Below are 27,853 nucleotides of genomic sequence, written 5' to 3'. Positions count from 1 at the left end.
GGCAACTGGATGTATAGCTCTGGAGTTCAGATCCAGGTATGGGCGCTAGGGATTGGCAGTTGGAACTCAACAACTGGTATCTATTATCAGCAGTAACTAAATCACGGAGACGGAGTGAGTCCTGACTTTAACACTCATTAGCAGCGAACTCTTAATTAAACCACTTTCTGGATCTAAGCCTCGGTTTCCCTACCAGCAAAATGGGGAAAATATTCTCACATAAAAGGGCCTTCGTAAGAACGAAATGCGAAGTGTCAAAGGCTGACCATGAACAAGGTGAGAACCCCAGAGCCACGGACCGCACGAGCACGTCCCGGAGGGAAAGGACTGTTGTGTCGCTGGCCACCAGTTGTTTCATCCGCAGAACCCGCTCTGAGGCCGAAGAGGTAAGAAATCTAAAGGAGTACCAAGGATGGCGCCTAAGGCACGCTCGGCAGCGCCTAAACCTCGCGAGATTTGTTGGCCGCGCAAAGTCGCCGACGTCCCACATCTCGCGAGACCAAGACTCGTGAGCGGCTCTCGGCCGGTTAGGGCTGGCGGGGAGGATGGAATATTCCGCGTTGGGCACCGTGGAGGCCACGGACGGCGGAGGGTCCGGGCCATACCACAGCTTGGAAGAGCGGGAGGGCCGGGAGCCGGATGGGGTGCGCTTCGACCGCGAGAGGGCGCGCCGCTTGTGGGAAGCGGTATCCGGGGCCCAACCGGTGGGGAGGGAGGAAGGTGAGTCCGGGAACCTGGGAGGCAGGAAGCCCCCGACCCGCCTGCTCGGCCCCGCGGGGCGTGGCGGGAGCGCCGGGCGGAGCCGCGAGCTAGACCCCGGCTCCACGGTCACACCCCCTGGCGCCCGGCCCGCCCCCTGGCGTGACGCGCCCGGGCATTCCGGGACTCGTGCTCCTCATCGGGGCCTCGATGCTGTGGGTCGGCGCCCCCGAAAGTCAAGGTTGCGGCGCCCCAAGAATAAGGCCCTCGCGCCCCAGGGTCCCCAAGAATCAGACCCCCTTGCGCGCAAAAGGTCAAGGACCTTCTCACTCTCAAGCCTCGGGTTTTGTCCCCTTCCTTCTCACCCACTAGAGTGCAGCCCTTCCCAAGCTCCAGGACTCTGGTCCCCATCCACACCGTCTTGGAGGCCCACAGACCCTTCCCCGGCAGACCCGCAGCCGAGGCGAGTAGCTCTCACCATTTCTGATTATTCCCCACATCTCCTGGCCTCAAGTTCCCCCACCCCTAGTTTCTCCTCTTCTCTCTCCTGCCCTCCCACTTCTCAAGCCTGACCCCTCTGGGGGCTCCTGAAGGCCTTCTCCATACTCGTCTGTTCCTTTTGGCCTTGCTGACTGAGCCCTGGCTTACCCTAGTTTCTAGGTGTCTGGCCTCTACTTGCTGGGCCCCTTTTCTGAAATGGGGGCCCTCGCCTGGGTATGCTTTGGCTCCAGCTTTGTATCCGATGCATGTTCTAAAGTCATGAACAAGAGTATATACGAGGCCAGCTTGGGGGTCACCTCTAGGCTGATGCTTTCCACCTACTCTGATTGACCTGGCACCTGGATAAGATGGGAGATAGAAGGAGGAGTTAGAGCTGACCTGACCTGGTTGTGTGACCCTTCTGTAGTTCTTTGTAGAGCCAGCTAGGCAGCTCTAGTCCAGATGTGCAAGAGCATGCTAGGCTGCTCATCCTGTCTGGTATCTGCAGGGAAATCAGGTTTCTCTAACCATTTCTTTGCTTGCTGAGCAGACTAATTTGGAAATTTTAATATGCTGTTTGCAAACTTATTGCCCTGACAGAAAATTGAATTTTTGACTACATCCAAGGAAGATATGTTTAAATTTGGGGCACTGCACAACCTATACTCTGGTGTACCCTTTTCCAGGGTAAAAAGAAGTCTAGGCTGACTCCTAAATTAATATGTACACTATTTCTGGGCCTCCTGTCTCATGCTTCCAAATATTTTTGGAACCATCTTGTGCCACCCCAGCTTTCCTTTCCTTAATTTGACAGATGTGTTCTGATGTCTGCTCTGTTTCCAGGACTGACTGAGGAAGGTACTGACTGAACTTGTCCTGGAAGAGCTTGCAGTGAAGTTCAGGAAGCAGAAACAATAGTATAGCATAATAGGTGCAGTGAAGAGGAGTAGCTAAGGGTTGGGGGTGCACAAAGAAAAAGTGACCTTTGGCCTTTGGACCTGAAAGCAAAGAACACAGCAGCTGTGCTCCAAAAAGTAAACTGTCTGTATATTGTGTGTGTGAATGTACAGGGTTAAGACCTAGGCCATTTTTCTGATGTCACGTTTCCCATATTTATATGAGGTCCAGATAAATACTTGTAACACCAAGTTCTGCTCACTTTGGTCATCTTTTTTAAACAACTTTATTGAGTTATAATTTGCAGACCATAAAATTCGTCCATTGTAGATATACAAGTGAACATTTTTAGTAAAAGTATAGCCATGTAACCATAGCCACAATCCAGTTTTAGAACACTTCTGTTATCCTTTATGTTACTTCATGCTCATTTGTAATAAATCCCACCCCCTGCCCTTGGCAACATTGATATTTTCTGTCTCTATAAATTTGCCTTTTCTGGATATTTCATGTAAATAGAATCATACAACATGTAATCTTTTGCATTTGGCTCTTTCACTTAGCATGTTTTTGAGGTTCATGCAAGTAGTAGCATATATTAATACTTCATTCCCTTTTATTGCTGAATAGAATTTCATTACCTCGTTATACCGCATTTTGTTTATCCGTTCATTAGTTGATGGACATTTGAATTGTTTCCAGTTTGGAGCTTTTATAAATAATGCTGTTATAAACATTCGTGTACAAGTTTTTGTGTAGACAAATGTTTTCATTTCTCTTGGGTATATATTTAGGAGTAGTGTTGCTAAGTTATGTGGTAACTCTATGTTTAACATTTTGAGGAGCTGTCAAACTCTTTTCCAAAATGACTTCAACATTTTACATTCCCACCAGCAATGTATGAGAGTTCCAATTTTTCTACATCTTCACCAACACTTGCTTTGTCTTTTTTGATTATGGCCATCCTAGTGGATTTGTTCTCATATCTCATTGTGATTTTCATTTGCATTTTCCTAAGGATTATTGATGTTGAGCTTATTACACGTTCATGTATCTTCTTTGGAGAAATGTCTATTCAAATCTTTTGCCCATTTTTTAATTGGATTGTCTTCTTACTTTTGAGTTGTAAGAGTTCTTCATATAGTCTCAATACAAGTCCTTTATCCAATAGATGATTTGCTAATATTTTCTCCCAGTCTGTGGCTTGTCTTGTCATTTCCTAAATGGTATTTTTTTTTCCAATTCATTTTTATTGAGATATATTCACATACCATGCAGTCATACAAAACAAAGCGTACATTCAGTTGCTTACAGTACCATTATATAGGTGTGCATTCATCACCAAAATTAATTTTTGACATTTTCATTACCATACACACAAAAATAATAAGAATAAAAATTAAAGTGAAAAAGTTCAATTAAAGTAAAAAAGAACACTGGGTGCCGTTTTTTTTTTCTTCCCCCATTTTTCTACTCATCCATCCATAAGCTAGACAAAGGGGAGTGTGGTCCATATGGCTTTTCCAATCACCTAAATGGTACCTTTTGAAGTAGAAGTTTTTAATTTTGATGAAATCCAATTTATCAGCTTTTTCTCATGGCTTGTGCTTTTCATGTCTGTTCCAGTTTGCTAATGCTGCCCTTCTGCAAAACACCAGAAATGGATTGACTTTTATAAAGGGGGTTTATTTCTTTACAAAGTTACAGTCTTGAGGCCATAAAATGTCCAAGGTAAAGCATCAACAATCAGGTACCTTCACTGGAGAAAGGCTATTGGCATTCGGAAAACCTCCGTTAGCTCAGAAGGCACAGGGCTGGTGTCTGTTTGCTCCCAGGTTGCATTTCAAAACAGTGTTCTCCAAAATGTCAGTGTCATCTTCCAACAGCCATCTTCAAAATGTGTCTCTCCCACAGACATAGGGGACTGGTGGTTTGATGGGTTGAGCCCTCTACCATAGGATTTACCCTTGGGAAGACGGTTGCTGCAAAGGAGAAACTAGGCCTCCCTATAATTGTGCCTAAGAGCCTCCTCCCGAATGCCTCTTTGTTGCTCAGATGTGGCCCTCTCTCTCTAGCTAATCCAACTTGAAAGGTGAAATCACTGCCCTCCCCTCTACGTGGGAATCAGACACCCAGGGGAGTGAATCTCCCTGGCAATGTGGAATATGACTCCTGGGGAGGAATGTAGACCTGGCATCATGGGACAGAGAACATTTTCTTGAGCAAAAGGGGGATGTGAAAGGAAATGAAATAAGCTTCAGTGGCAGAGAGATTCCAAAAGGAGCCGAGAGGTCACTCTGGTGGGCACTCTTACGCACAATTTAGACAACCCTTTTTAGGTTCTAAAGAATTGGGGTAGCTGGGGGTGGATACCTGAAACTATCAAACTACAACCCAGAACCCATGAATCTCGAAGACAATTGTATAAAAATGTAGCTTATGAGGGGTGACAATGGGATTGGGAAAGCCATAAGGACCACACTCCACTTTGTCTAGTTTATGGATGGATGAGTAGAAAAATAGGGGAAGGAAACAAACAAACAGACAGAGGTACCCAGTGTTCTTTTTACTTTAATTGCTCTTTTTCACTTTAATTATTATTCTTGTTATTTTTGGGTGTGTGCTAATGAAGGTGTCAGGAATTGATTTAGGTGATGAATGTACACTATGTAATGGTACTGTGAACAATCAAATGTACGATTTGTTTTGCGTGGTATGTGAATATATCTCAATAAAATGAAGATTAAAAAAAATGTGTCTCTCAGCTGAACTAGCTGTGAGCTCCTTCTGTCTGAGCGTTTATAGGGCTCCAGTGAACTAATCAAGGCCCATGCTGAATGGGCGGGGTCACGCCTCCGTGAAAATTATCTAATCAGAGCTATCACCCACAGTTGGGTGGGTCACATCTCCATGGAAACAGCCTAATCCAAAGGTTCCAGCTTAATCAGCACTAATACATCTGCCCCTACAAGATTGCATTAAAGAATATGGCTTTTTCTGGGGGATATAATACATGCAAACTGGCACAGTGTCGTATCCAAGAACTCTTTCTCCTAACCCATGGTCACAAAGATTTTCCTTTAATGTTTTCTTCTAGAAATTTTATAGTTTTAACTTTTACATTTTGTTCTATGAGCTACTTTGAGTTAATTTTTGTGTTAAGTATGAAGTATGGGTCTAAATTTGGGGGGTTGGGTTATCCCATTGTTCTAGCACCATTTTTTGAAAAGACTGTCCTTTCCATGTTGAATTGTCTTGATAACTTTGTCATAAATCAAGTGACCATAAAGGTAAGGGTTTCTGGACTCTCCGTTCTGTTCCCGTTGACCTGGATACCTATCTAAATTGTCTTGATAGGTAAGACGAAACTGTGGCTTTATAGCATGTTTTAAAATCTGGCAGTGTAAATCCTCCAACTATGTTCTTTTTCCAAATTATTTGACTATCCTCGTAGGTCCTTTTCAATTCTATATACATTTTAGGATCAGTTTGTCAATTTCTATTTAAAAAATTGGGATTTTGATAGACATTACGTTGAATTTATAGTTCACTTCTGGGGGAATTGCTAGTCTGACACTATTGAGTCTTCCAATCCAGAATGTCTGTCCATTTATTTAGACCTCTAATTTCTTTCAGAAGCATTTTGTAGTTGTTGGTGTACAAGTCTTGCACTTCTTTTGTTAGATTTATTCCTATGTAGTTCATTCTTTTTGATGTTATTGTGAATGGAATTGTTCATTTAATTTCATTATCAGACTGATCATTGCTTGTGTATAGAAATATAATTGATTTTTATGTATTATCTTGTGTCCTGCAGCCTTACTAAATTTGTTTGTTCTCATAGTTTGTGTGTTTGCATTCCTTGGGATTTTCTACAGAGGGGATCCTGTCATTTGCAATTTAAGAGCGTTTTACTTCTTCCTTTCCAATCAGGTTGTGTTTCTGTTTTTGTTTTAGCCTTATTGCACTGGCTAGAACCTTCAGTACAATGTTGAATAAAAGTGGTAAGAATGAGCCTTCTATCTCAGGAGGAAAACATTGAGTTTTTCACTATTAAGTATGATATTAGCTGTAGGTTTTTAAGTAAATGTCCTTTATCAGTTCGAGAAAGTTCCTTTTGATTCCTAGTTTTGAGAGCTTTTGTGATGAATCTAGATTTTGTCCAATATTTTTTCTGCATCTAATGAGGTAGTCATGTGGTTTTTGCCCTTTATTCTATGAAATGGTGTGTTACATTAATTGATTTTCAAATGTTAAAGCAACTTTGCATTTTCCCACTTGGTCATGATGTATAATCCTTTTTATGTGTTGCTGGATTTGGTTTGCTAATACTTTTACAGAATTTTTGCTTCTATATCCATGAAATAGGATATTAGACCATACCTTTCTTTTTTGGTGATACCTTTGTCTGGCTTTCATATCAGGGAAATATTGGCCTTATAGAATGAATTTGGAAGTGTTTCTTCCTCCTTTATTTTCTGAAAAGGTTTGCAAAAGATTAGTTTTATTTATTCCTAAAATATTTCATAGAAGTCACCACCCAAACCTGGACTTTTCTTTGTGAGAAGATGTCTAATTGTTAATTCAGTTTCTTTACTTGGTATGGATATATTCAGGTTTTTTGTCAGTTTTGGTGATTTATGTCTAGGAATTTGACCACTTCATCAATGTTGTCTAATTTCTTGGCATAAAATTGTTCGTAATATTCCCTTGTAAATCCTTTAAATTCCTCTAGGAATTCCTGCTCTCTTTCATTGCTGATTTTGATAGTTTGTATCTTCTGTTTATTTATTTTCTGGTCAGTCCAGCCAACAGTTTGTCAATTTTGTTGATCTTTTCTAGTTTCTTAAGGTGGAAGCTTAAGTTATTGGTTTGAGACTATTCTTTTCTGATAGAGATGTTTAAAGCTATAAATTTACCCTTTGAACATTGCTATAGCTACATCCTATACATTTCTATATGTTGTGTTTTTTGTTTTAATTTGGTTCAAAATAATTTCTAATTTCCCTTGAAATGTCTTCTTTGACCTGTGTTGTTCAGTTTCCAAATATTTGGGGAATTCTCAGATTTCTTCTTGTTGATTTCTAACTAAATTCCATTGTGTTCAGAGAACATATTTTATATGACCTCAGTCCTTTTAAATGTAGTTAAAGTGGTTTTATAGCCTCGCATATGGTCTGTCCTGGAGATTATTCCATGTGCTGGAAAGCAGTGTGTATTCTGCAGTTGTTGGTGGAGTGTTTTATATATGTCACTTGGGTCAAGTTGGTTAATAGTATTCATAGTGTTCTAGACCCTTGCTGATTTTCTAATTGTTCTATCAATTATGGAGAGTAAGATATTGAAATCTCTGTTGTTGTTGGTTTGTCTATTTTTCCTTTAAATTCTATCAGTTTTTTCTTTATGCATTTTGAGACTGTCAGACGCATATATATTTGTAATTTTTATGTCTTCCTGATGTATTGCCTCTTTTGTCATAATATATCCCTGTTTGTCTCTAATAATATTTCTTGTCCTGAAGTCTGTTTTGTCTGAAATTAATATAACTATATTAGCTCTTTTATCATTCCTTTTGTATGGTATATCTTTTTCTATTCTTTTTTTCTCGACCTATTTGTATCTTTGAATTTAAGGTGTCTCTTATAGACAGCATAGAGTGGCTCTTTCTTTTTCATCCAGTCTGATAATTTCTGCCTTTTAGTGGGGTATTTAAACCATTCACATTTACTTATATTACAATATGGCTGGATTTCCATTTTCTATTTGTCTCCTTTCTGTTTTGCTTTTCTTTTAATTAGAGAAGCTATAGGTTTACAGAAAAATCATTTAGGAAATACAGATTTTTACTTTGTTTCTCCTTTCCTTCTTCAGTAGCTTCTTTCATTTAAGTCTTTTAGTACACGATTTTAATTCCCCTGTTTTGTTTGTTTGTTTCTGTTACTTAGTTAATGGTACTATAGAGATTATAATGTGCTTCTTAACTCATCACAGTCTACTTCAGAGTAGTGCTAACTTAACTCAGGTAAAATATAAAAACATTTCTATAATATAGCTCTATTCTGTCCTCTTCCTTTGTGCTATCATTGTCATATATATTACATCTATGTATATTATAAACCTAATGACATGGTGTCATAATTTTTGCTTTAAACAATATTGTGTATTTCCATTAATCCGTATGTTTACCACTATAGTGTTCTTTATTTCTTCTTGTGGATTTAAATTACCATCTGGTGTTACTTCCTTTCAGCCTGAAAGTCTTCCTTTAGAATTTCTTGTAAGGCAGGCCTGCTAGCAAGGAATTCTCTCAGCCTTTGTTTATCTGGAAATGTCTTTATTTTGCCTTCATTGTTGAAGGATAGGTTTTTTAAAATAATAGCTTTATTGATAAATAATTCAAATATCATAAAATTCACCCTTTTGAAATATTCAGACTTTTCCCTGGTTTTTAGTCTGTTCACAGAGTAGTGCAGCCATCACCATTATCTAATATTTTCATCACCCCAAAAGAAATCTTGTACACATTAGCAGTCACTCTCCATTCCACCGACCCCCACCCTAACCTCTGGCAACTACTACCCTTCTTTCTTTCTTTTTCTATGGATTTATCTGTTTGGGACATTTCATATAAATAGAATCATGCAGTGTATGGCCTTTTGTGACTGACTTCTTTCACTTAGCAAAAAGTTTGAAGGATAGTTTTGCTGGATGTAGAGTTCTCGCTTGACAGTTTTGTTCTTTATCACAAGTTTGAATATGTCATTCCACTGCCTTTGGGCCTCCATTGTTTCAGATGAGAAGTTAACTCATTAATCTCATTGTTGTTCCACTGTACATGATAAGTAATTTTTCTCTTGCTGTTTTCAAGATTTTCTCTAACTTTCAACAGTTTGATTTGAACTGTGGGGGTGTAGGTCTTTGTATTTATCCTACTTTGGATTTGTCAGGATTTTTGAATGTGTAGATTAATGTCTTTCATCAGATTTGAGGGGTTTGCAAAAATTATTTCTCGAATTTTTTTCTTGCCCCTTTCTTTCTCTTTCTTCCTTCTGAGATTCCCATTTCATGTATGTTGGTATACTTAATATTGTGTCACTGGTCTCTGAGGCTGTATTCATTATTCTTCATTCTGTTTTGTCTCTGTTCTTCAGACTGGATCTTTTCTATGAACCTGTCTACAAGTTCACTGATTCTTTCTCCTGCTGTTTTGAATCTGCTGTTGAGCTACTCTAGTAAAATTTTCATTTCACTTATTGTACTTTTCAATTCCAGATTTCCATTTGGTCCTTTTTTATACCTGTCCTAAGTATGAAACTTTTAATGCCATATCATCTGGGCTCTTACATTTTCTTTCTTTATGCCTTTCTCATATGATAAAAATTTAAACTTCTTGAGACCATCAGCTGTGTGGATTCACAAAAAGTTAGATATGTGTGCCAAAGCTAAGTGACCTTAATGGGACTAACTGTTCAGTTAATTCTTGTAGATCATCCTGTTCATTGGACTACACTGCTTACCTAGCCTGACACATGTGCAGCTTATATCCAGCCTCCCTTTCCTAGAATCTTTTGTTATATACTGTTTTCCAAACATAGCTAGACCTAGAAACCCACTGCCTCCCAATAAGCAGAGTAGCAAAAAGTTTTCAACCCTTCCTAAGGACCAACTCCAGTCAATTGGTGAATTTCTATAAAGTTGAATTGAAGATTCTGAGGCTGCATCTAGACCCAAAGAATAGTGGGTTCTTATAGTTTAGCAAGGGTCACCATTAGCTGGAATATAGAAAGTAGTTTAGTCATGCTTCAAGCCTTCTGGTACCATTTCTGGCTAGAATTGAGGTAAAGATCTAAAGTATCCTTTTTAAAGAAATATATTCAGCAAAGAAAGCTTCCATATTCTTTCTGATGTAAGGAAAATGTTCAGAGAGAGATTGTGGTGATGAACGCATAATTATGTTATCATACTGTGGACAGTGGATTGTATATCATGGATGATTGTATGGTGTGTGAATGTATTTCAATAAAACTGAATTTAATTAAAAAAAATAAAAATAAAAAATAAAAAAAAAAGAAAGCTTCCATAAATTTATAAAGTAATAGTATAGATATGAGAACATAGCCTAAGTCATCAAGGAAACAGGGAAAGGGTAACAGAGGTTTATTGGCATAAGAAAGTGTTCATTGACCACATTTGAGGCAGGATTCAAAGACAGTGCTATTGAGACAGATGTTTATTAACTCTAACATTTTTTTATTTTCCCCTCTGTAGTGGAGCACATGATCCAGAAGAACCAGTGTCTCTTCACCAATACCCAGTGTAAGGTTTGCTGTGCCTTGCTCATTTCTGAGTCCCAGAAGCTGGCCCATTACCAGGTATGCCATTGTACCTCCAGAACTGCTTTACTTTCCAGAGCCCCAACTTCTCCCTGGCTCACACAGCAAAGTGTAATTCCTTCTTAGCTACCCAGACGTTGCCTCTGTGCATGTTGGCTTGTGACTTGAAGATTGACTCATCTCTCCCTTCTAAACCAGGATTGTTATACTTGTATCTTCCCTTGCAGCTTGGTATAGCAGAAAGTATGAGCTTTGGCTTTAAATAGACCTGAGTGTAAATCACAGCTCTGCTACTCATCTTGGGCAAGAAACCTCACCATCTTCGATGTCAGTTTCCTCATCTGTCAGATAGAGATGATAATTTTCTCCTAGATTTGTTGTGAAGATTAAATTGGACAGCGTGCGAAGTGCCTTGCACAGAGAAGGAACTCAAACTAGGTTTCTTCCCCCACCCTCTTCTCAGAAGTTTTTGTGAGGATGAATCAGATGAAAATCTATTAAAGTGTTTTTGAGTGCCTTAGAAAATGAAATGGCATTTGGCTATCCTTGATCTTTTTCCTGGGTTCTTACAGAGCAAAAAACATGCCAACAAAGTGAAGAGATACCTAGCAATCCATGGAATGGAGACATTAAAGGGGGAAACGAAGAAGCTAGACTCAGATCAGGTAATACAGCTGCCATGTTGAGACTGCTTGCTTCCTGATGAAGCCAGCAGGCAGGTTGGTGTGGTGGAAAGAGCATGGTCTTTGAGTCAGACTGACTTGACTTCAAATCCCGCCCCTGTCATGTGACTTGGGCCTTGATTTCTTCCTCTGTGAAAATGAGGATGCTAATGCCAACTATCTTTTAGGATTTTTGCAAATGAAATGAGGGAGGGTTTATAAAAAGCACCCAGCACAGAACCTGGCACATAGTAGGGCCTCAGTAAATGGAGACATTGTTATACAGTGCCACCCAGGGGTTTGCTGGAGCAGAACAATTTGCTGCCCATTCACTACTAGAGGAGAAAAAATGGAAGGAAGCCAGGCTGTTGGCTTTCTTGAGATCAGGGGGAAATGCTGAGTTTGGCACTTGACGTTTTGAATAAACAAGTGGAACACCTCTGCAAATGTGTGCTCTGACTGAGAAATAATCACATTTGCCTGTTGGCTCAGAAATACTGTGAGAATTAGACTAAAACAACACCTCTTCCTGGGGGTACCATTATTTCTGTTCCACGGGAAGCCTTGCAAAGGTCATAGGGCAAGACATCAGCAGATACAGGCCCTTTACTGGCTCTCTGACTTACTGGTTATGTGACTTTGTGTAATTGCTCTGAATCTTTAAAGTGGAGCTAATAATTCCTACCTCTTAAGAGTATAGTGGAGTAAAATTCCAGTCCCTCTTAGATGCTTAGTAAATAGGAGTTTACTCTGAAAACTGCTTCCTCCTATCATAGTGGCCACAGGTTTAGAAGGGCGTTGCTCGTCCGTTCTCCAGCATCACTGGAATCATCCACTGGTTGCCCTTCTCCTTATGATTTAGAATTCAGAAACTTAAGCATCCTGAGTCTTTCACTTGTCAACTCTGTGACCTGGGCAAGTCACTTCACCTCTTTGCACCTCAATTCCTTCACCTCTTGGGGTGGTCCAGCAGTTCAGATGAGATCACATATATGCAAGGATTAGGAAAAGCCAGTATCTATAAGGGGTTATGAATGTCCATGCCTCATTCTCCTTTCTGATCTAGGTAGAGGATTACCTTACATCAGCAGTGGTTCTCAGTCTGGCAGTTTTGTCCCCGAGGACATTTTTGGTTGTCACAACTTGGAGGACTTGTACTGACATCTAGTGGGTAGAAACCACAGATGCTGCTGAATGTTCTACAGTGCTCAAGACAGCCCCCCACAGCAAAGATTATCCAGCCCAAAATGTCAATAGTGCCAAGGCTGAGAAACCCGATCTTAGAGTAAATACCCTACTTACAGATCAGACTTCCTCAGAGAGGGTGGGAGCCCTAAATATAAGCTTGAAATATGTTGTTTTCTACCTAATCATAATCAACAAATAAAACCCACGGTTCTGCTTGTTTAACAAACCTTAGGCATCTACTGTGTGCCAGAGTCCAGCAGGGTGCTAGGGGTAGCAAAAGATGAGTTAAACAGTCCATGCCCAAGTGTTGCACTTTAGTTCTCAGAAGAGTCTCTTGAGCTGTGACAATGTCAGTTTAGGGAGACCAGTGGTGTGATAGGTGTCTGCTAGAACACTCGAGCAATACAGAGGAGGAACAAGATTAATTCTCGTGGAATATTCTGTACATAGAGTCCTGATAATTGTTTGCTGAATGATTTTCTTGAATAAGGGTCTCCCAGAAGAGGTGATATTTAAACTGGGCCTTGAAGGCTAAGCAGGCATATGCCAGGCAGGAAAGGAGAAGCATTCTAGGCATCAGGAACAGCCCAGGCAAAGCAAGGAAGTGTCAGAGAACAAAGTGGGAAATGGTGAGTAGAACCTGGGATGAATAGCTGAAGATGAATCCAGAAAGGTAGGTTGGGGTCAGCTTGTAAAGGGCCCTTGAATGCCCATTCTCCTATGGGCAGTGGGAACCGTGGAAAATTTTCTGGCCAGACAGTGGCATGATCAGACCTCTGTTCTCTCTCCCAACCAGAAGAGCAGCAGAAGCAAAGACAAGAACCAGTGCTGCCCCATCTGTAACATGACCTTTTCCTCCCCTGTTGTGGCCCAGTCGCACTACCTGGGGAAGACCCACGCAAAGAACTTAAAGCTGAAGCAGCAATCCACTAAGGTGGAAGGTACTGGTTTTCCTGAGTAGTGCTATATGGGACCCTTCCTGTCCTTGGGGCTCCAATGCCAGGTGTTCACTGGGGCCACAGACTTGGAGAGGTTGAATTGCTTTTGAGAAGCCCTCAAAAATATCAAAGTAAACCCACTTCACTGAAATGCAGCTTCAGAATTGTGCTGACCTGGTCTCCCTTTCTTTGGTTACATCAGTTTTTCTCTATGGAAGCTTCTTAGCCCCGAGGTTTTGTCCTGACTGTTAATTATAACTCAGGAGTGCCACAGTCCTCCAGGCCATGCACACGGTGAGAGTATTCTATCCCCTCCTCTCCCTCTTGGATTTTTCCCTCCCAGATCCGCCTGCCCTTATCACCATGTGTCCCAAGTTGAAAGCCAAATCCTTGTCTTTTTCAAGTGCTCAGGTTATGCCCTGTTCACTTTTATCCTCAAAAGCCAACTGTTCTCCTCAAGATGAGGGACTTGCTTTTCAAAGTTGCATTCTTCAGTGCTGCCACTATTTCCCAGTAAGCTCTGTTGGCAGCCACTCTGAGTTCATTCTCAGTGCAGTGACTTCTAAAATAGCCCCTTTTGTCTTGTCACCACTGGGGCTCAGCCCTTGCTTTCATCTCATTAACTACTGGCTTTCTGGGGTTTTTAACCTCCGCTCACTGCAATTAGTCAATTGAAATTTCTGCAATTAGTCAAATGAAAGTTCTTTGACCTTTATTTAATTTCTTCTCGGTAATATTTGCTTCTATATTTATTTTGGACCAAGGAGTATACTATACTATCTATAACACTTACTATCCTTTTTTTAATATTACTATATTATTAAAAAAATAATGTTTTGAAAGGCTTTGATGATAGGGTGAAAAATCACTCATAATTATCCCCTACCACACCCAAAACTAGTTATTCATGGTATGAAACAACAAAATATGGGCTTTGAAATCATGGAGACCCAGATTTAAATCCTGGCATTATTTACCATCTGTGTGGCTTAACATCTTTGTGTCTGTTTTTTTCACCTATAAGATGTGGATAATACTATCTACTTCATAGAATGTGAAGATGAAATAGTGTATGAACAGCATGTAGGACTTAATAGATGCTCAGTAAATGACAGCTGTTTTTGTTATTGTCATCATCACCATCGTCAAGGTTGCATGGAAACGCACCCTCCCCCTCCCCCCACCCAATAAAATGAGGAGTTGGTCAGGCATCCACCACTTGGAGCATGTCACAGCCTTGCTTATAGTTCATTCATCATTAAGCCATACCAGTACTAATTGCTTTTGTGTAAAGTCAATGCTGAGCTATCCATCATGGCACAGAAAAGATTAAGCATTAGGCCCAAGGGAAACTAGCTTAAGGACAAAACTTTATAAGGTCGCATACTTATCTTTCTACAAATGGGAAAATTACCTGGAATATGCCTGGTCCCAAAGATTCCATACCCACGAGGTTATTTTCCATATTCACTTTCGGCCTTTGCCACATGCAGATACGTTTTCACATAGTGCATGCACCATTTGTGTCCTGCTTTTTTACCCCCATTTAATTTTGTAGTTTAAGCACATTTCCATTTGTTACATGAATCTATAGCTCTAGTTCTGAAATTAAACATTTCTCTAACATGAAAGTAATACAAGCATGTTGTAGAAAACATGGAAAATATGGATAAGTGAAAGAAAAATTATAATTTTACCATTTAGAGATAATCACTGTTAACATCTTAAAGAACTGTTTCTCTTTTAGTCTTTTATTAAGTGTGTGTTTATCTATGTGTATATTTGTTTGTTGTATATATAGATAGATATAGATTAAATCTAAGTATATGTGCATATAAACATAGAATACTTTATTGTTTCTATAAAAACAGTGCATTCTTTTACTTATGAATTTATCTGGTTCAAACAATGCAAAAGATATAAAGAAGACAGTAAAATATCACCCAGATCCTACTTCTAAGAGAGAAACAGTGTTAATGTGTTGGAGACATTTCAAAATACCTGTATATGCGTATAAATTATGCATATATCTTTCAATAGTATGATCATATTTTATATAAAATTTTCTCTTATAATTTTTTCTTCTAATATAGTATATTTTCCCATGTTATTAAAAGCTTTTGCATAAACATTTTTAGTGACTACATAACATCCCACCACACCACAATTAACCTTTCCTCTAGTGGTTTTTTGGCATTTTAAATAACATTACAGTGAACATCCCTACAGAACGCCCTTTCCGTATTTCATATTACTTCCTAGAGAAGACCCCCTCTACTCTTATTTTTATGGGAAACCTAATAGCCCCTTAAGCAGATCCTCCGGGTTTAGTTAACCATTCACCTCTTGCTTCTCTTTAACATCTTTTAAAGAATGACCTGTATCTCTTAACAACCATTATTATCCCTTTTCTGATATCAAAAGTCTGCATTCATTTTAGAAAGGTTGGGAAAAGAAAACAAAAGCACTCTTTAACTGTCTATGGTTTGGGTCTTTTCTTTCCATGCATAACCTGTGTGGCTTTTGTTGTTTTACAAATTGAGGCATAAGAAAGAAACTGTTTTATAACCTGCTTTTTTTACTCAATGATCCATACTGAATATTTTCTCATATTATTAAATATTCTACATCTACATTACTTTTCAAGTGACTAGCTGAAATAAAAGCAATGGCCAGGGAATCGAGATTCCCTGTACCAGAAGAGCAGTATACTGGAAAAGCCAGCAAGTTTCTTTTGGCTTGCTGAAAATTGTCAAAACGCCACTATTGATGTGGTACAAGGCTGAAAGAGCATCTGAGCAGGTTGTGCCATTGTCTGTCTCTGAGTGCTGCTGAGCCCCACCCCCTCCACCATTGGCAGGGAGGGGCCTGGGTCACATCCTGTGGACTTGTCAGTGCATCTGGGCATCCACTTTATAAGGCCATAGGGCACATTCTACAGTCAAATCAGGAAGTAGTTGGCCCAAACAGGCTCTGATTAACTGAGTTCATTGGCCAGTGTCAAGGATGGTTTCTGAAAGTGAAAGCATGAGCTGTAGTCCTCAGGTCTCCTTCCATACTCTGCCTGGCATTGTAAAGAGGGCATGGGCTTTAGGGTCACCCAGACCTGGGTTCACTCACCAGCTCAGTGATCATGTGGGCAAGGCACTTCACCCTTCTGAGCCTTGGTTTTTCTCTGTAAGGTAGCAAAATGATCTCCCTTATGGGTGATTATGAGGACTAAAGGAGAAAATGTACAGATAAAGCATGTAACTCAATGTTATTGTCATCCTCCCCTGCCCCACTCAGCCTAGAAGGGTATAGTCTAAAAGATGTCCCTAGTACAACTGCCTTTTCTAAATGACCCTGTATGAACTCCAGGCTCTCAGGCCTTCAATTTTTGCACCTATACATTGGCTCCCAACTCTAACTGGGATACTTTGAAGATGGGAATAAAAGCTCCCAACTCTGTAACTGGGATACTTTGAAGATGAGAATAAAATACCCAAACTGTTGTCCCACTTACCATGAAGTTCCAGGGAATTGTGAGAGATAAAAAGACTGAAAGTATGGAAACCCCACTCTGTTATAATTTGGCAACTTGATAGCAGAAGCTCAGATTCACCTTAGAATATGAAAAAATCAGGACTTGTGCCTAAAGTAGTTAAAGCTGCCAAACAAGATAGCCGTTCTTTGGGTTGCCCTTGTCTTCCAGTTTTCCCACTTAGAGAAGGCGTTCACTGTGTGATTCACACAGGCAGTGTCACATCTGCAAGTGTGAATAACTAGTGACTTCAGCCTTTCTTTCCATTCAGCATGTCGAAAGCCTGGCACTTTCTGGGTTTTTTCATAGTTTCTGTTTGAACTCTCTCACCGCAGCTCTGTCGAAACGCCTTACAAACCCTTTCCTTGTGGCCTCCACCTTAGCCTTGCACCAGAACAGAGATATCATAGACCCAGACAAGTTCTGCAGCCTCTGCCATGCAACTTTCAATGACCCTGTCATGGCTCAACAACATTATGTGGGCAAGAAACACAGGAAACAGGAGACCAAGCTCAAACTCATGGCACACTACGGACGGCTGGCGGACCCTGCTGTCGCTGACTCTTCAGGTGAGGGGAACCCAGCTTATACCCAGAGCAGACTGCAGGGGGAGCCAGAGCACTTAAGTTTGTTAGCAGCTTAATTTCTTCCTGCTGGCTTCAGTTGCACCTTGCTTGTTTGTTCATTCAGTCAGTCATCTAACTTACCAATGGCCGCTATGGCCCAGGCCTTAGGCTGGTGCTTCCACATATTACCTCAGTTAATTCTCAAAACAACTTCATTGTGCAAGTTTGATTATCCCCATTTTACAGGTGAAGACATTAGGATCAGAAAAATGAAGTGATTTGCCCAGGGTCCCATGTTAGGGAGGGACAGAGCCAGAGCCAACATTGAAAACCCAGGTCAGTTTCTGTGTTGGAAGCAGAGAATAGTTCTCATCAGGGTCCCTGGCGAGTGTCTCATGGCAAGTATGGGCCTCTTCAGATGCGATGACCCAGAATGTCCAAATCCCACCCACCAGGGACAGAGGCAGAGGCAGCATCCACCAGGCAGATCAACAGGAGCTTGTTTTGTACGCCAGGCCTAACATTTCTCTCATAGGTTTACAATTACTCAAGAAGACCCAAACTTAAAACCTGAGGATCATTTTGGCAGCCAAATCCTTGCAGCCCCCCAGGGCACTCACATCCACTGTGGGTGGTTGGAATGCTTCTCTCCCTCACCCTGTCACTTTCTCCCCGTATTTAAGCCGTTGCTTTCCACACAGAGCAAGTGTCCTTTCTCTGCCCCATGCTGATCCTCCATCTTCTTCAACCCCTATACAGAGGACAGGTTTTGTTAAATTCATTCAAATCACTTATAGTCAACAAATATTTGAGCTCTTTCCTGTTAAGTACCATACATTGTACATATGCTCATTAACAAGACAGTTATTGTCCTTGTTCTCATGGAGATTACAGTCTAGCAGAGAAGACAGGCATTGAGCAAATAATTACAACTGCAACAAGCCTTAGAAGAGAACACGGATGGGATACTATGGCCCATAAAACAAGGGGCACTGACTTCAGATGGGCAGGGCTGGGGTCAAGGCAGTCCTTCCAGAGGGCAAGGGGGAGAGTGCAGCTGGGAGATGAGCAAGTGTCCAGGCATGGCATTGCGGGCATGTGAAGGATTTGGACCTTTACCTTAAGAGCAGAGAAGCCTTTGACAGTTAAGCATTATTGACAGACCATCCTGGCTGCAATGTAGAGAATAGTTTGGAATGGGGTGGACGGGTAGTGGAGAAAGACCAGCTATGTGGTTGTGGTCAGTGTTCACACTAGAGCTGTTGGGAGCTTGGACTAAGGGAACGGTGGAGGAGATGGGCAGAAGTAGATGGATTCCAGAGGTCCATAGGAAGTAGTGTGGTCAGGTCTTGGCCATCTAATGTGGGAGATGAGGGAAAGGGAGCAGTCAAGGATAGTGCCAAGGTTTGGGACTTAAACAAGTACACGGGTGACCATATTTTATCAGATTGAGTTTAAGATGGCCATGAGACGTCCAGGCAGAGATGTTAAATAGGCAGTTGGATGTTCAGAGCTCAAAGGAGAGGTCTAGATTAGAGAGGGAAAAAATTGTGTTTTCTTTATATGTTAGGTAGAATCTATGAAATTGCCATTTTGATAGGTCAGAAACTATTGAATATTGGTAATTTCATATGTTTTAGCCTAATAGATGGTAATTGAAGTCAGAGGAATGAATGGGATCCCTTAGAGAGTTTAGGGAGGGACGAGTTGATGGTGTAGGATTGAGTGCTCTGGCATGCCAGTGTTTAATGGTGGGGTTAAGTAGGAGCCGGCAAAATAGACCAAGAAGAGCAATCAGAAAAGGAGAAAAAAGAGTGTGGCATGCTGAAAGCCAAGGGCTGGGAGAATTTGGAAAAGGATGATGTAATCAGTCCTGTCAGTTGCTACTGAGAGGTCAAATATGATGAGGCCTCCTAATAAAGCATCAGTTGGTCTGTTACATTTAGATACATGGAAACCACCATTGACCTTGGAAAGAGCATTTGGGGGGTGGGGCAGGAGCATGGGGGTAATTGCGAAATAATTGGGAAGCAAGAAAATGAAGGAGTAAGTGTAGATGGCTCTTTCAAAAGATATGGCAGTGAAAAGAAGAGAATAAAGGGGTAGCTGGCAGGAGAGGAAAGTGGCATGGAAGGAAAATTTCAGCTAACTTGAGACAGGTAACATCCTTTTGATACAGGCGCCTTTCCAAATGAACCAGATGTTTAAAAATCAGCTCTAGTGACATATTTAATAAAACTCACCCAGGTAAACCAGAATATCAAGCATGTAAAACAATAAGGAGATGAAAATTCAGTGATGTTATTTGCATACAATGGAATATTGGCCTTAAAAAGGAACGAAGTTCTGATACCTGCTACTACAAGAATGAACCTTGAAGACATTGTGTTGAGTGAAATAAGCCAGATACAAAGGGACAGATATTGCATGATTGCACTTACATGAAATACTTAGAATATGCAAATGCATAGACAGAAAGTAAAGTACAGGTTACCAGGGGTAAGGGACAGGGGGAAAGGGAAGTTAATGCATAATGGGTCAAGGGTTTCTGTTTGGGGAGATGGGAAAGTTCTAGTAATGGATGATGGTGAGGGTAGCACAACACAATGAATGTGATTAATCCCACTGAATGCTATGCTTGAGTGTGGTTGGAATGGGGAAGTTTATGTTGTATATATGTTTCTGCAGTTACAAAAAAAAAAAAAAAAAGAGCAACTTAAGTCTTCCGGTTTGCTAATGCTGCTGTTATGCAAAATACCAGAAATGGATTGGCTTTATAAAGGGAATTTATTTGGTTACAAATTTACAGTCCACAGACCATAAAAGTGTCCAAATTAATGCATCAACAAGAGGATACCTTTATTGAAGAATGCCTGATGGTGGCTGGAACACCTTTCAGCTGGAAAGGCATATGGCTGGTATCTGCTTGTACTGGAGTGTGTTTCAGCTCCTCTCTCAGCTCCTGTGTGTCCTTAGCTTAGCATCTCCAAACATCCTTCTGTCCACAACTCCAAGCATCTTTGAGCATCTCTGTCAGCTCCCAAGCATCTCTCCAGAAGTCTCTCTCATCTACTCTGGGGGCGTTTTGTCCTCTCTTAACTTCTCCAGAGCAAACTCTCAGCCAGCATCTCAAAGTGTTGTCAAACATCTGGTCCTTGGCTTAGCACATCCCATGGCATTTTCATGTCTCTGCTCTCTGTGCAGCTTCCTTTAAAGGACTCCGATAAACTAATCAATACCTACCCTGAATGGGCAGGGTCAAATCTCCATAGAAACACTCAATCAAGAGGTCACACACTAAACAAAAAGATTAATAAATCTGCCCCCACAAGATTGGATTAAAAGAACATGGCTTTTTGTGGGGGGCATAATATATCCAAACCAGCACATAAAGAGACAGTAACAATTAAATGCAATACATGATCCTGGACTGGATCTAATAATGGAGGCAAAAAAGGCCCAAAAGGACATTATTGAGACATTTGGAAAAACTGGAATATAGACTGAAAGCTTTGTATCGGTGTTAAAGTTCTTGAACTTGATAACAGCACTTACAGTGGTTACAAAGTGAAGATCCGTGTTCTTAGGAAATGTATATGAAAGTGTGTGTTCAAAGAGCATGATGTATGCAGTGTCCTCTCAAATGTTCAGAAGAAAGTTAGATAGAGACATGGATAAATAGACAGACAGATGTATTGATAGATGGGTAGATTCATTCACAGCAAATGTGGCAAAATGTTAAAATTGGTGGATCTGGTTTTTTGGAAAGAGGGAGTATGTTGGAGTTCACTGCATGGATTTTGTAAAATTTTTGCAACTATCCCATAAGTTTGAAATTATTTCAAAATTAAAAATTTAAGAGAAAAAAATTCAGTGAACAAACCCCTTTTCTTAGAAGCACCAATAAATTCTAGTTTCCCCAAATGAGGAGTTGAATCTAGTTTACAGATCAGCAAATGGTGTGCTGAGATCTTCCACCTCACAAGTCACCTAGGAGAATCCAGAGATCTGTGGTACAGAAGGAAGGACAGGGTCTGCACAGTCATACCATGGGGCAAATCCCAGCTCTGACCCAGCTAAACCACTTCACTCTGTGAGCCTGTTTACTGCTCTGAAAAACGGAGGTGATAACCATGTGTCTTGCAGGTTTGTTGTAAAGATCCAAGGACGTAAACATACAAAGCCCTGGCATGATGCTTGGTGCTTAGTCTATCATAAGTGGGCTGTTGTATGCTGAGCATCAGTGACCCTGGCTCTGGGTCCCACTCTTGACCTTGTATTAGAGGTGGTTTTGCTATTCCATTATGATGGCTTTTCCCTGTTACAGTGAACCATGTGTACTGGCCTTAGATGTCTAAAAAAGGCCCTTGAATTCTGAGTGCAATAATTTTCTCCTTAAGGGAAATGCTTTCAAGGGATGTGTTCCAGGAAATACCTGTAGATATAAGGAAAACAAACATAGCTGGGAACATCAGCCAACTTATAGAAGAGGTGATCATCACTGTCCTTGGTAGCTGAAGCTGCTACAGAAAGCTGTTTAAAAGTTACTTTCCACCCCTCCTTCTTTGACTCGCAGAGCCTAGAAGAGTGAAAAAGTAACAATTATGAGAGTTCACATTTGAGCTGTCAACTATGTATCAAATGTATTTACTTAAATCATTAAAATAACCTTATGAAATTGATACTATTATTAACCCATTTTATAGGTGAGGAACTTGAGTCTTAGAGAAGTCCCACCTTTGTAAATCAAATCTCAAAGAGACTGAATAATTGGCCTGTGGTCCCACAGCTAAGAAATGATAGAGCTGGGATTTGAACTCGAGGTGATCTCACTTTAAAGTGGCAGGTGATTCAACAGATGTCAGCTGAAAGGGCCCTTGAAGTTGTGTATAGCTGCTTTCCTGTACAGCTAGTGCCTGGCATGTTAGAATTGGCACAGCCTTTGCAGTCAGCCATGCCTGAGTATGCCACTAACTGGCACTGTGTTCTTGGACATGCGACAGGGCCTTATTTTTCTCATCTATAAAGTAAGGGTGATGCTCCTCACAGGATCATTATGAGAACCAAACAAAATCAAAAGAAATGCATGGCATGTATCAGGCATTTGGTAAACAGTAGCTGTTTTTTTTTATTACATTATGATCTTAATTTGGGGTGTAATTGGTTTGCCATTGAGTAAAAGCTGAGGATCAGAGAGGGGAAGGGATTTAGCCAAGGTCGCATAAAAGCAGAGCCGAGAGTCCACCCTTATCTTGGCCCCTGAGCTCTCCTCTCTCTGCTAGACCATGTAGAGAAGGGCCACGTGGTCATAGAAGCAGCCTTGGTAGTGAGACAGAGTGTCTGTGAGCCCCAAGGTAGAAAGACAGATTGATTTTCATAACAGGCATTCTCATTAATTACTGTTATGGTAAGCCCGAGGAGAGTGGCACCATCCCAGAGATTCTGCTCAGTGAAAAGCATCCTTAATGAAGCCACTTAGCACAGTCAAGGTGGAAAAGACAGTTACACCAAATGTCACCTCTTTGTTCTGTCATTCTTCTATTCACAGCTACTCTGGGCCAGGCTCTATGCTGGGTCTGGCCCAGAGGGGAATGACAAGGTTCCCAACCCCAGAAGCACATAAGTACACAGTATTTACCTCTTTAGCACTGAGGCATCTGGGATTCCCATCAGGACTGACCACTTGACCTTACTCACCTGTCAGTCCTCAAAAGGGCATTTGCACATGCACATGCTTTCAAAAGCAGCAGTCCTCAAGTCCCATCGTGAGTAACTAACCTCTTGATTTTGATATGTGTTTCAGCTGGGAAGGGCTATCCCTGCAAGACATGTAAGATAGTGCTGAACTCCATAGAACAGTACCAAGCTCACGTCAGTGGCTTCAAGCACAAGAACCAGTGAGTAACCAGCCTTTGAAATTCAAGGGTCTGCAGTGGGAGCTCGGGGCCTCTGAATCAGACCAAAGCCAGGTGCTTCTCCACTAAAATGGAACACTGGCAGCCTTTTCTCAGTCAACAGAAGATAAATCGGTTAACAGAAAAAACAGTGTCTCCTCTGTAAGTTTTTCTCCTATCAGCTTCTCCCCAGCCTTTGGACCTCCTGGGCTGAAGGTTTTAGTAGAGAAGCATAGATTTCCTTGGTGATCCCCTGGAGTACCTGGATTTCTTGTCCTTTAGCAAGCTGGATTGGAAAGCATTTTTTCACTGATCTGGAGAACCTTTCTCTCTGTTCCCATCAATTTTGCGGCAGGAGCTCCCTCTGCAGGTCATTGCCAGATATGACTGGGTTCTTTCATTCACTGATAAGAGTGTTTATTGAATAACCTCTGGGTGGTGGCCCAGACAGACCCAGTCCCTGCTCTCATGATGTTACATTCTGTTGGGAGAAGACAGACAATAAGCAAGTAAACAGCCAGTAATTACAAATTTTGGTGAGTGCTTTAAAGAAAATGGATGAACAGAGAGTCCTGCTGGTCTCACAGCTCCTAATAATCTGAAAATTGGGTAACCATCCTTGAGACTCTGTGTGTTGCAGGCCACATGCCCAGCACATTCTCTCAGACAGTCCTGACAGTAACCCTGGGAGGAAGGGATCATTATTATCCCCATTTTCCAGATATCAGCAACCATTGTTCAAAGTGATGCTAAGAGGCAGAGCCATGATTCAAACAGAGGTCTCTCTGGCTCCCCTGTGCTCTTCCAAGGACATCTCACTGAGAAGCAGTGGTGGCACCATGAGGATAGGGCCCCAACTGGGAGGAACCCACTCAGAAGGGAGATGGATGGTGAGAATAATGTGCCAGATGTTGTGAGTCCTCTTGTTTATTTCTCACCACCTAACCTTCTGAGATAGGAATTATAACCCCTATTTTACAGATGAGGAAACTGAGTTTCAGACAGGCAAGTTTGATGATGGATTCTGCATCACTCATTGAGCCAAATGAATTAAAGGTGGTGGAAACACAGTATTGGATCCAAAAATGCCCTTGGTCCACTCCATTCTGCCTGGAGTCTCCTATCCCACACTGTTGCAGATCTTCCTCTTTATTTGTGGGTATGTGTTTAATCTCAGGTGCCCTTAAGGCTTAGATATGGAGTTGAGACAGGCCCCAGCAACCCAGCCTGGGGCTTGCGCAGTGTTTCAGCCTACCTCCCTTGCAGCTTGGCTGACAGTAGTTTCTGCAGTGTGCCAGCCAGAAGCCCAGCACCTGGGCAGCTCCACGTTCTGCCCTGGGGCTACCCAGACTTGATAATGCTGATGTGTGTTTGTTTTTGTTTTTGTTTGTTTCGTATTATTTTTTTCAATTAGAGAGGTTGTAGGTTTACATAAAAATCAAATAAAAATACAAAACGTTCTCATATACCCTCTCCTATTATTAACACTTTGGAAAATGCTGGTGTTTTTTACTGTTCTCTTCCTACCACTTTCCAGCTCTGTGCCCTGGGGCAAGTCAGTAAAACTCTCTGAGCCTCCAATTCCCCTTTTGTAATTATAGTAGATACAATTTGTTGACCATCTAATTCAATATAATTTAATTCTCAACAGCAGCTCTGAATTTTACAACCCAAGAAAACCTAATATCAGAGAGGTTAAGTGACTTGCCCAAGGTCACACAGTGACTTGGAGGTAGATGTAGGATTCAAACCTGTTTGAATTCAACGCCCATGCATTTTTTAATATAGTTTTTTTTGAGATATATTCACATACCCTATAGTCATCCACACTGTACAACTATTCACAGTACCATCATATAGTTGTGCATTCATCACCAGAATCAACTTTTGAACATTTTTCTTACTAAATAATAATAATAATAATAAAAGTAAAAAAGAACACCCAAAACATTCCATCCCCCCTTCCCACCCTATGTTTCGTTTAGTTTTTGTCCCCATTTTTCTACTCATCTGTCCATACACTGGACAAAGGGAGTGTGAGCCATGAGGTTTTCACAATCACAGTCACACCATGTAAGCTACATAGTTATGCAGTTGTCTTCAAGAATCAAGGCTACTGGGTTGCAGTTCAACAGCTTCAGTATTTCCTTCTAGCTATTACAATACACTAAAAACTAAAAAGGATTATCTATATAGCGCATAAGAATGCCCTCCAGAGTGACCTCTCAACTCCATTTGAAATCTCTCAGCCACTGACACTTTATTTTGTTTCATTTCTCTTCCCCCTTTTGGTCAAGAAGATTTTCTCAATCCCTGGGAGTCATGTCCAAAGTTGCCAGGGAGATTTATACCCCTAGGAGTCATGTCTCATGTTGCAGCAGGGATGGGGGTAGTGAGTTCACCTGCCATGTAGCCTTAGAGAGAGAGAATGCCCATGCATTTTGCTCTGCCACTACCAAATAGAACTAATTAGCTTCACCTTTCAGGCTGACTTAAAGATTAAAGTTAGTATATGTGAAATGCCTAGGACCAGTAAGGAGAGCTATTAGAGAGAAGCTTTTATTCATTCCACCTTCTATATACCAGGCCCTGTTCTGGGCACTGGGGCTGTAGTAGGAACCAAGACAATGCTGCCCTGATCCTTTGGCTCCTCCCTCTGGTGGCACAGGCAGATCCTAAACCATTCCATTAAAAAGATTATAACAGGTGGTGAGAGGTGCCCAGAGAGTGGGCTAGAGAGTTACAGAATTGCCGTTTAGAGTGGGTGAGTTGGTGAAGTGGCAGCATCCAGGTCATGCTGGACCTTGGAGGCCAGGTAAATGAATAGTTTGGCATGGTAGAAAGTCATGAGCTGCACTCCTGAACCCTTCCTTTAAAAGCTTTCTTTGGACAAGTCACTTAAACTTTCTGAACTTTCATTTCCTTGCGTATAAAATGGGGATCCTAATCTCCATATTGCTAGGAAGATGAAAGGGGATGACAGAAGTGAAGCACCCAGTGTTGTGCCCAGCATACAGGGGACCTCAGTGAATGAGAGCTCCGTGGTTATTACCTGAAGGCCCAAGATAAGCCATAATATCATTAATATAAGCTAACTGGAGGGCCATCACAACCACGCTACACACTGACCCTGTCCCTTTGTTCCTTCTCAAATGACAGGTCTCCAAAAGCAATGACATCACCCCTGGGCCAGATTCCAATTCATGGGCAAACTGTTCAGAAAGACTCAACCACCTCGGAGGTTTAGAAGGACTTCTGCCCACCACTCCAGGCTGGACCAACAGTGAGCCAGCTTCCTGTGACTGTGGTCAGCCTTGGCGCCCTCTTCTTTCTTTCACCAGGAGAGTACACAGGCCTGAGGCAGGATTGGGCCACAGACAGCCTGTGGTTGGTCCAGGCAATTGCAAGTCATCAGCCACCCCAGTTTGCCCCCACTCCTGCTCTTCCCTTTTGGTGTGGGCCCCTGTAGGTCAGAATAGGGGAAGCAGGAGTCTGAGAGGACTCAAGTCTCACGGAGTGGTAGTTTGGAAGACGGTGTTCTTTCTTCCCCAGCCCTTCTAGACCATATGTCTTGAGGCCCCAGAGCATATCTTTGCTCTGAAGATCGGTTTTGGACCAGTCTCTACAGCTAAAGAACTCTACCTGGACTCTAGACATCTCCAGGGAAACCTGGAGCTCTCATGCCAGACTTTGTCCTGGGTGGAAAATGGCAAGTAGAAGTGGCTGCCTCTGGAGTTGATGTGACATTGCCTCTGCTCCCAAAAAAGGACAGGCCCTCCTGAGCCTGGGACCAGATGCTGGCCAATTGTGCAGGTTTCTGCCCACTGCAGAGTCTCCTCCTGGAGCAGTACCACAGTCCTGGCAGAGAGCTGCCAGCCTTCGGCCCCTCCTCTGTAGTTCCTGAATGGTGCTAAGGAGCTGCAGCAGCCAAGGGCAGGCTGGAGTTGAAGGAGGACTCGGTACCCCATGGGATCATGGGGCACTCCAGTGGGGACCTTCCCCTCTACCATCAGAGGTGCTCTGACCCAGGGTCACATAGGAAAGTCCCTCATACGCACGTTTCCATGATGGTTCAGTGCCCTTAAAGGCAAGCTGCCTCGTGCCACCAGCCTAAAGGTTCCTTGCTGCCCTTCAGACGTACTCACCTCTCCTTCCCTGTGTGCAGCAGGCCACCCTGCCCAGGTCACTGTGGTGCTAGCCTTCCCTGCCATCCTTCAGGAACTCCTGGGCACCAGGGAGCCAGATGGGGCCTCCAGGGAAAGAAATGGGGAGCTGGCTCAGGTTTCTGCAGTGAGGAAATAGATGTTCCTTGGGTCCCAAATCCCATTTTTTCCATCTCTGCTGTGTATTGTGGCCTGGGACTTCACTAAGAGTGGATTTCTCTTGGTGACTTTCAAGCAAGAATTCTAAAGTGTCACCATCAGAGGCCCCTCTTTGTGGCATCAAAGAGGCCCCTCACTCCCCCCACTCCCTAGCCCTTTGCCTGTGAAATGCCCGTGCATATTGTGTGTGGGTGTATATGCGTGTGCTTACGCTCTGCCTCTTGGTCACCAAAATTTCCAAATAAAGAATTTCTCCCATGAGCCAGCCTGTAATTTAACAGACCTGGGACCACGGGCATCTTGGGTCTAGTGGGTCTGTCTTGACCCCCACCACACTCAGACTCCCAGGAC

At 41.9% G+C, this 27,853-nt stretch overlaps 1 protein-coding gene across 17 annotated transcripts; it reads left to right on the top strand.

Annotated features, from left to right (window-relative positions):
- The first annotated feature begins 346 nt into the window (after positions 1-346).
- ZNF346 (zinc finger protein 346) lies at positions 347-27,763 on the top strand. Of its 17 annotated transcripts, none has more exons than XM_037823164.1 (11): positions 515-720; positions 1,072-1,162; positions 2,023-2,037; positions 10,345-10,448; positions 10,982-11,074; positions 13,056-13,200; positions 17,104-17,289; positions 23,090-23,183; positions 23,902-24,070; positions 24,162-24,339; positions 26,340-27,763. In XM_037823164.1, the coding sequence occupies exons 1-11, from the start codon at positions 640-642 to the stop codon at positions 26,354-26,356; spliced, it is 1,173 nt and encodes a 390-aa protein (XP_037679092.1). In that variant the 5' UTR covers positions 515-639; the 3' UTR covers positions 26,357-27,763. The 17 variants fall into 17 exon arrangements, with proteins under 17 accessions (XP_037679094.1, XP_037679092.1, XP_037679089.1 ...); XM_037823161.1 differs by having other exon boundaries at positions 17,056-17,289; XM_037823163.1 differs by lacking the exon at positions 2,023-2,037 and having other exon boundaries at positions 17,056-17,289.
- The last annotated feature ends 90 nt before the right edge of the window (positions 27,764-27,853 follow it).

The sequence above is a fragment of the Choloepus didactylus genome (genome assembly GCF_015220235.1).
Source record: "Choloepus didactylus isolate mChoDid1 chromosome 11 unlocalized genomic scaffold, mChoDid1.pri SUPER_11_unloc1, whole genome shotgun sequence".
In the NCBI taxonomy this organism is placed as follows: domain Eukaryota; kingdom Metazoa; phylum Chordata; class Mammalia; order Pilosa; family Megalonychidae; genus Choloepus; species Choloepus didactylus.
Note: the sequence above shows the minus strand (reverse complement) of the source record. Positions and strands in the feature narration are given on the sequence as shown.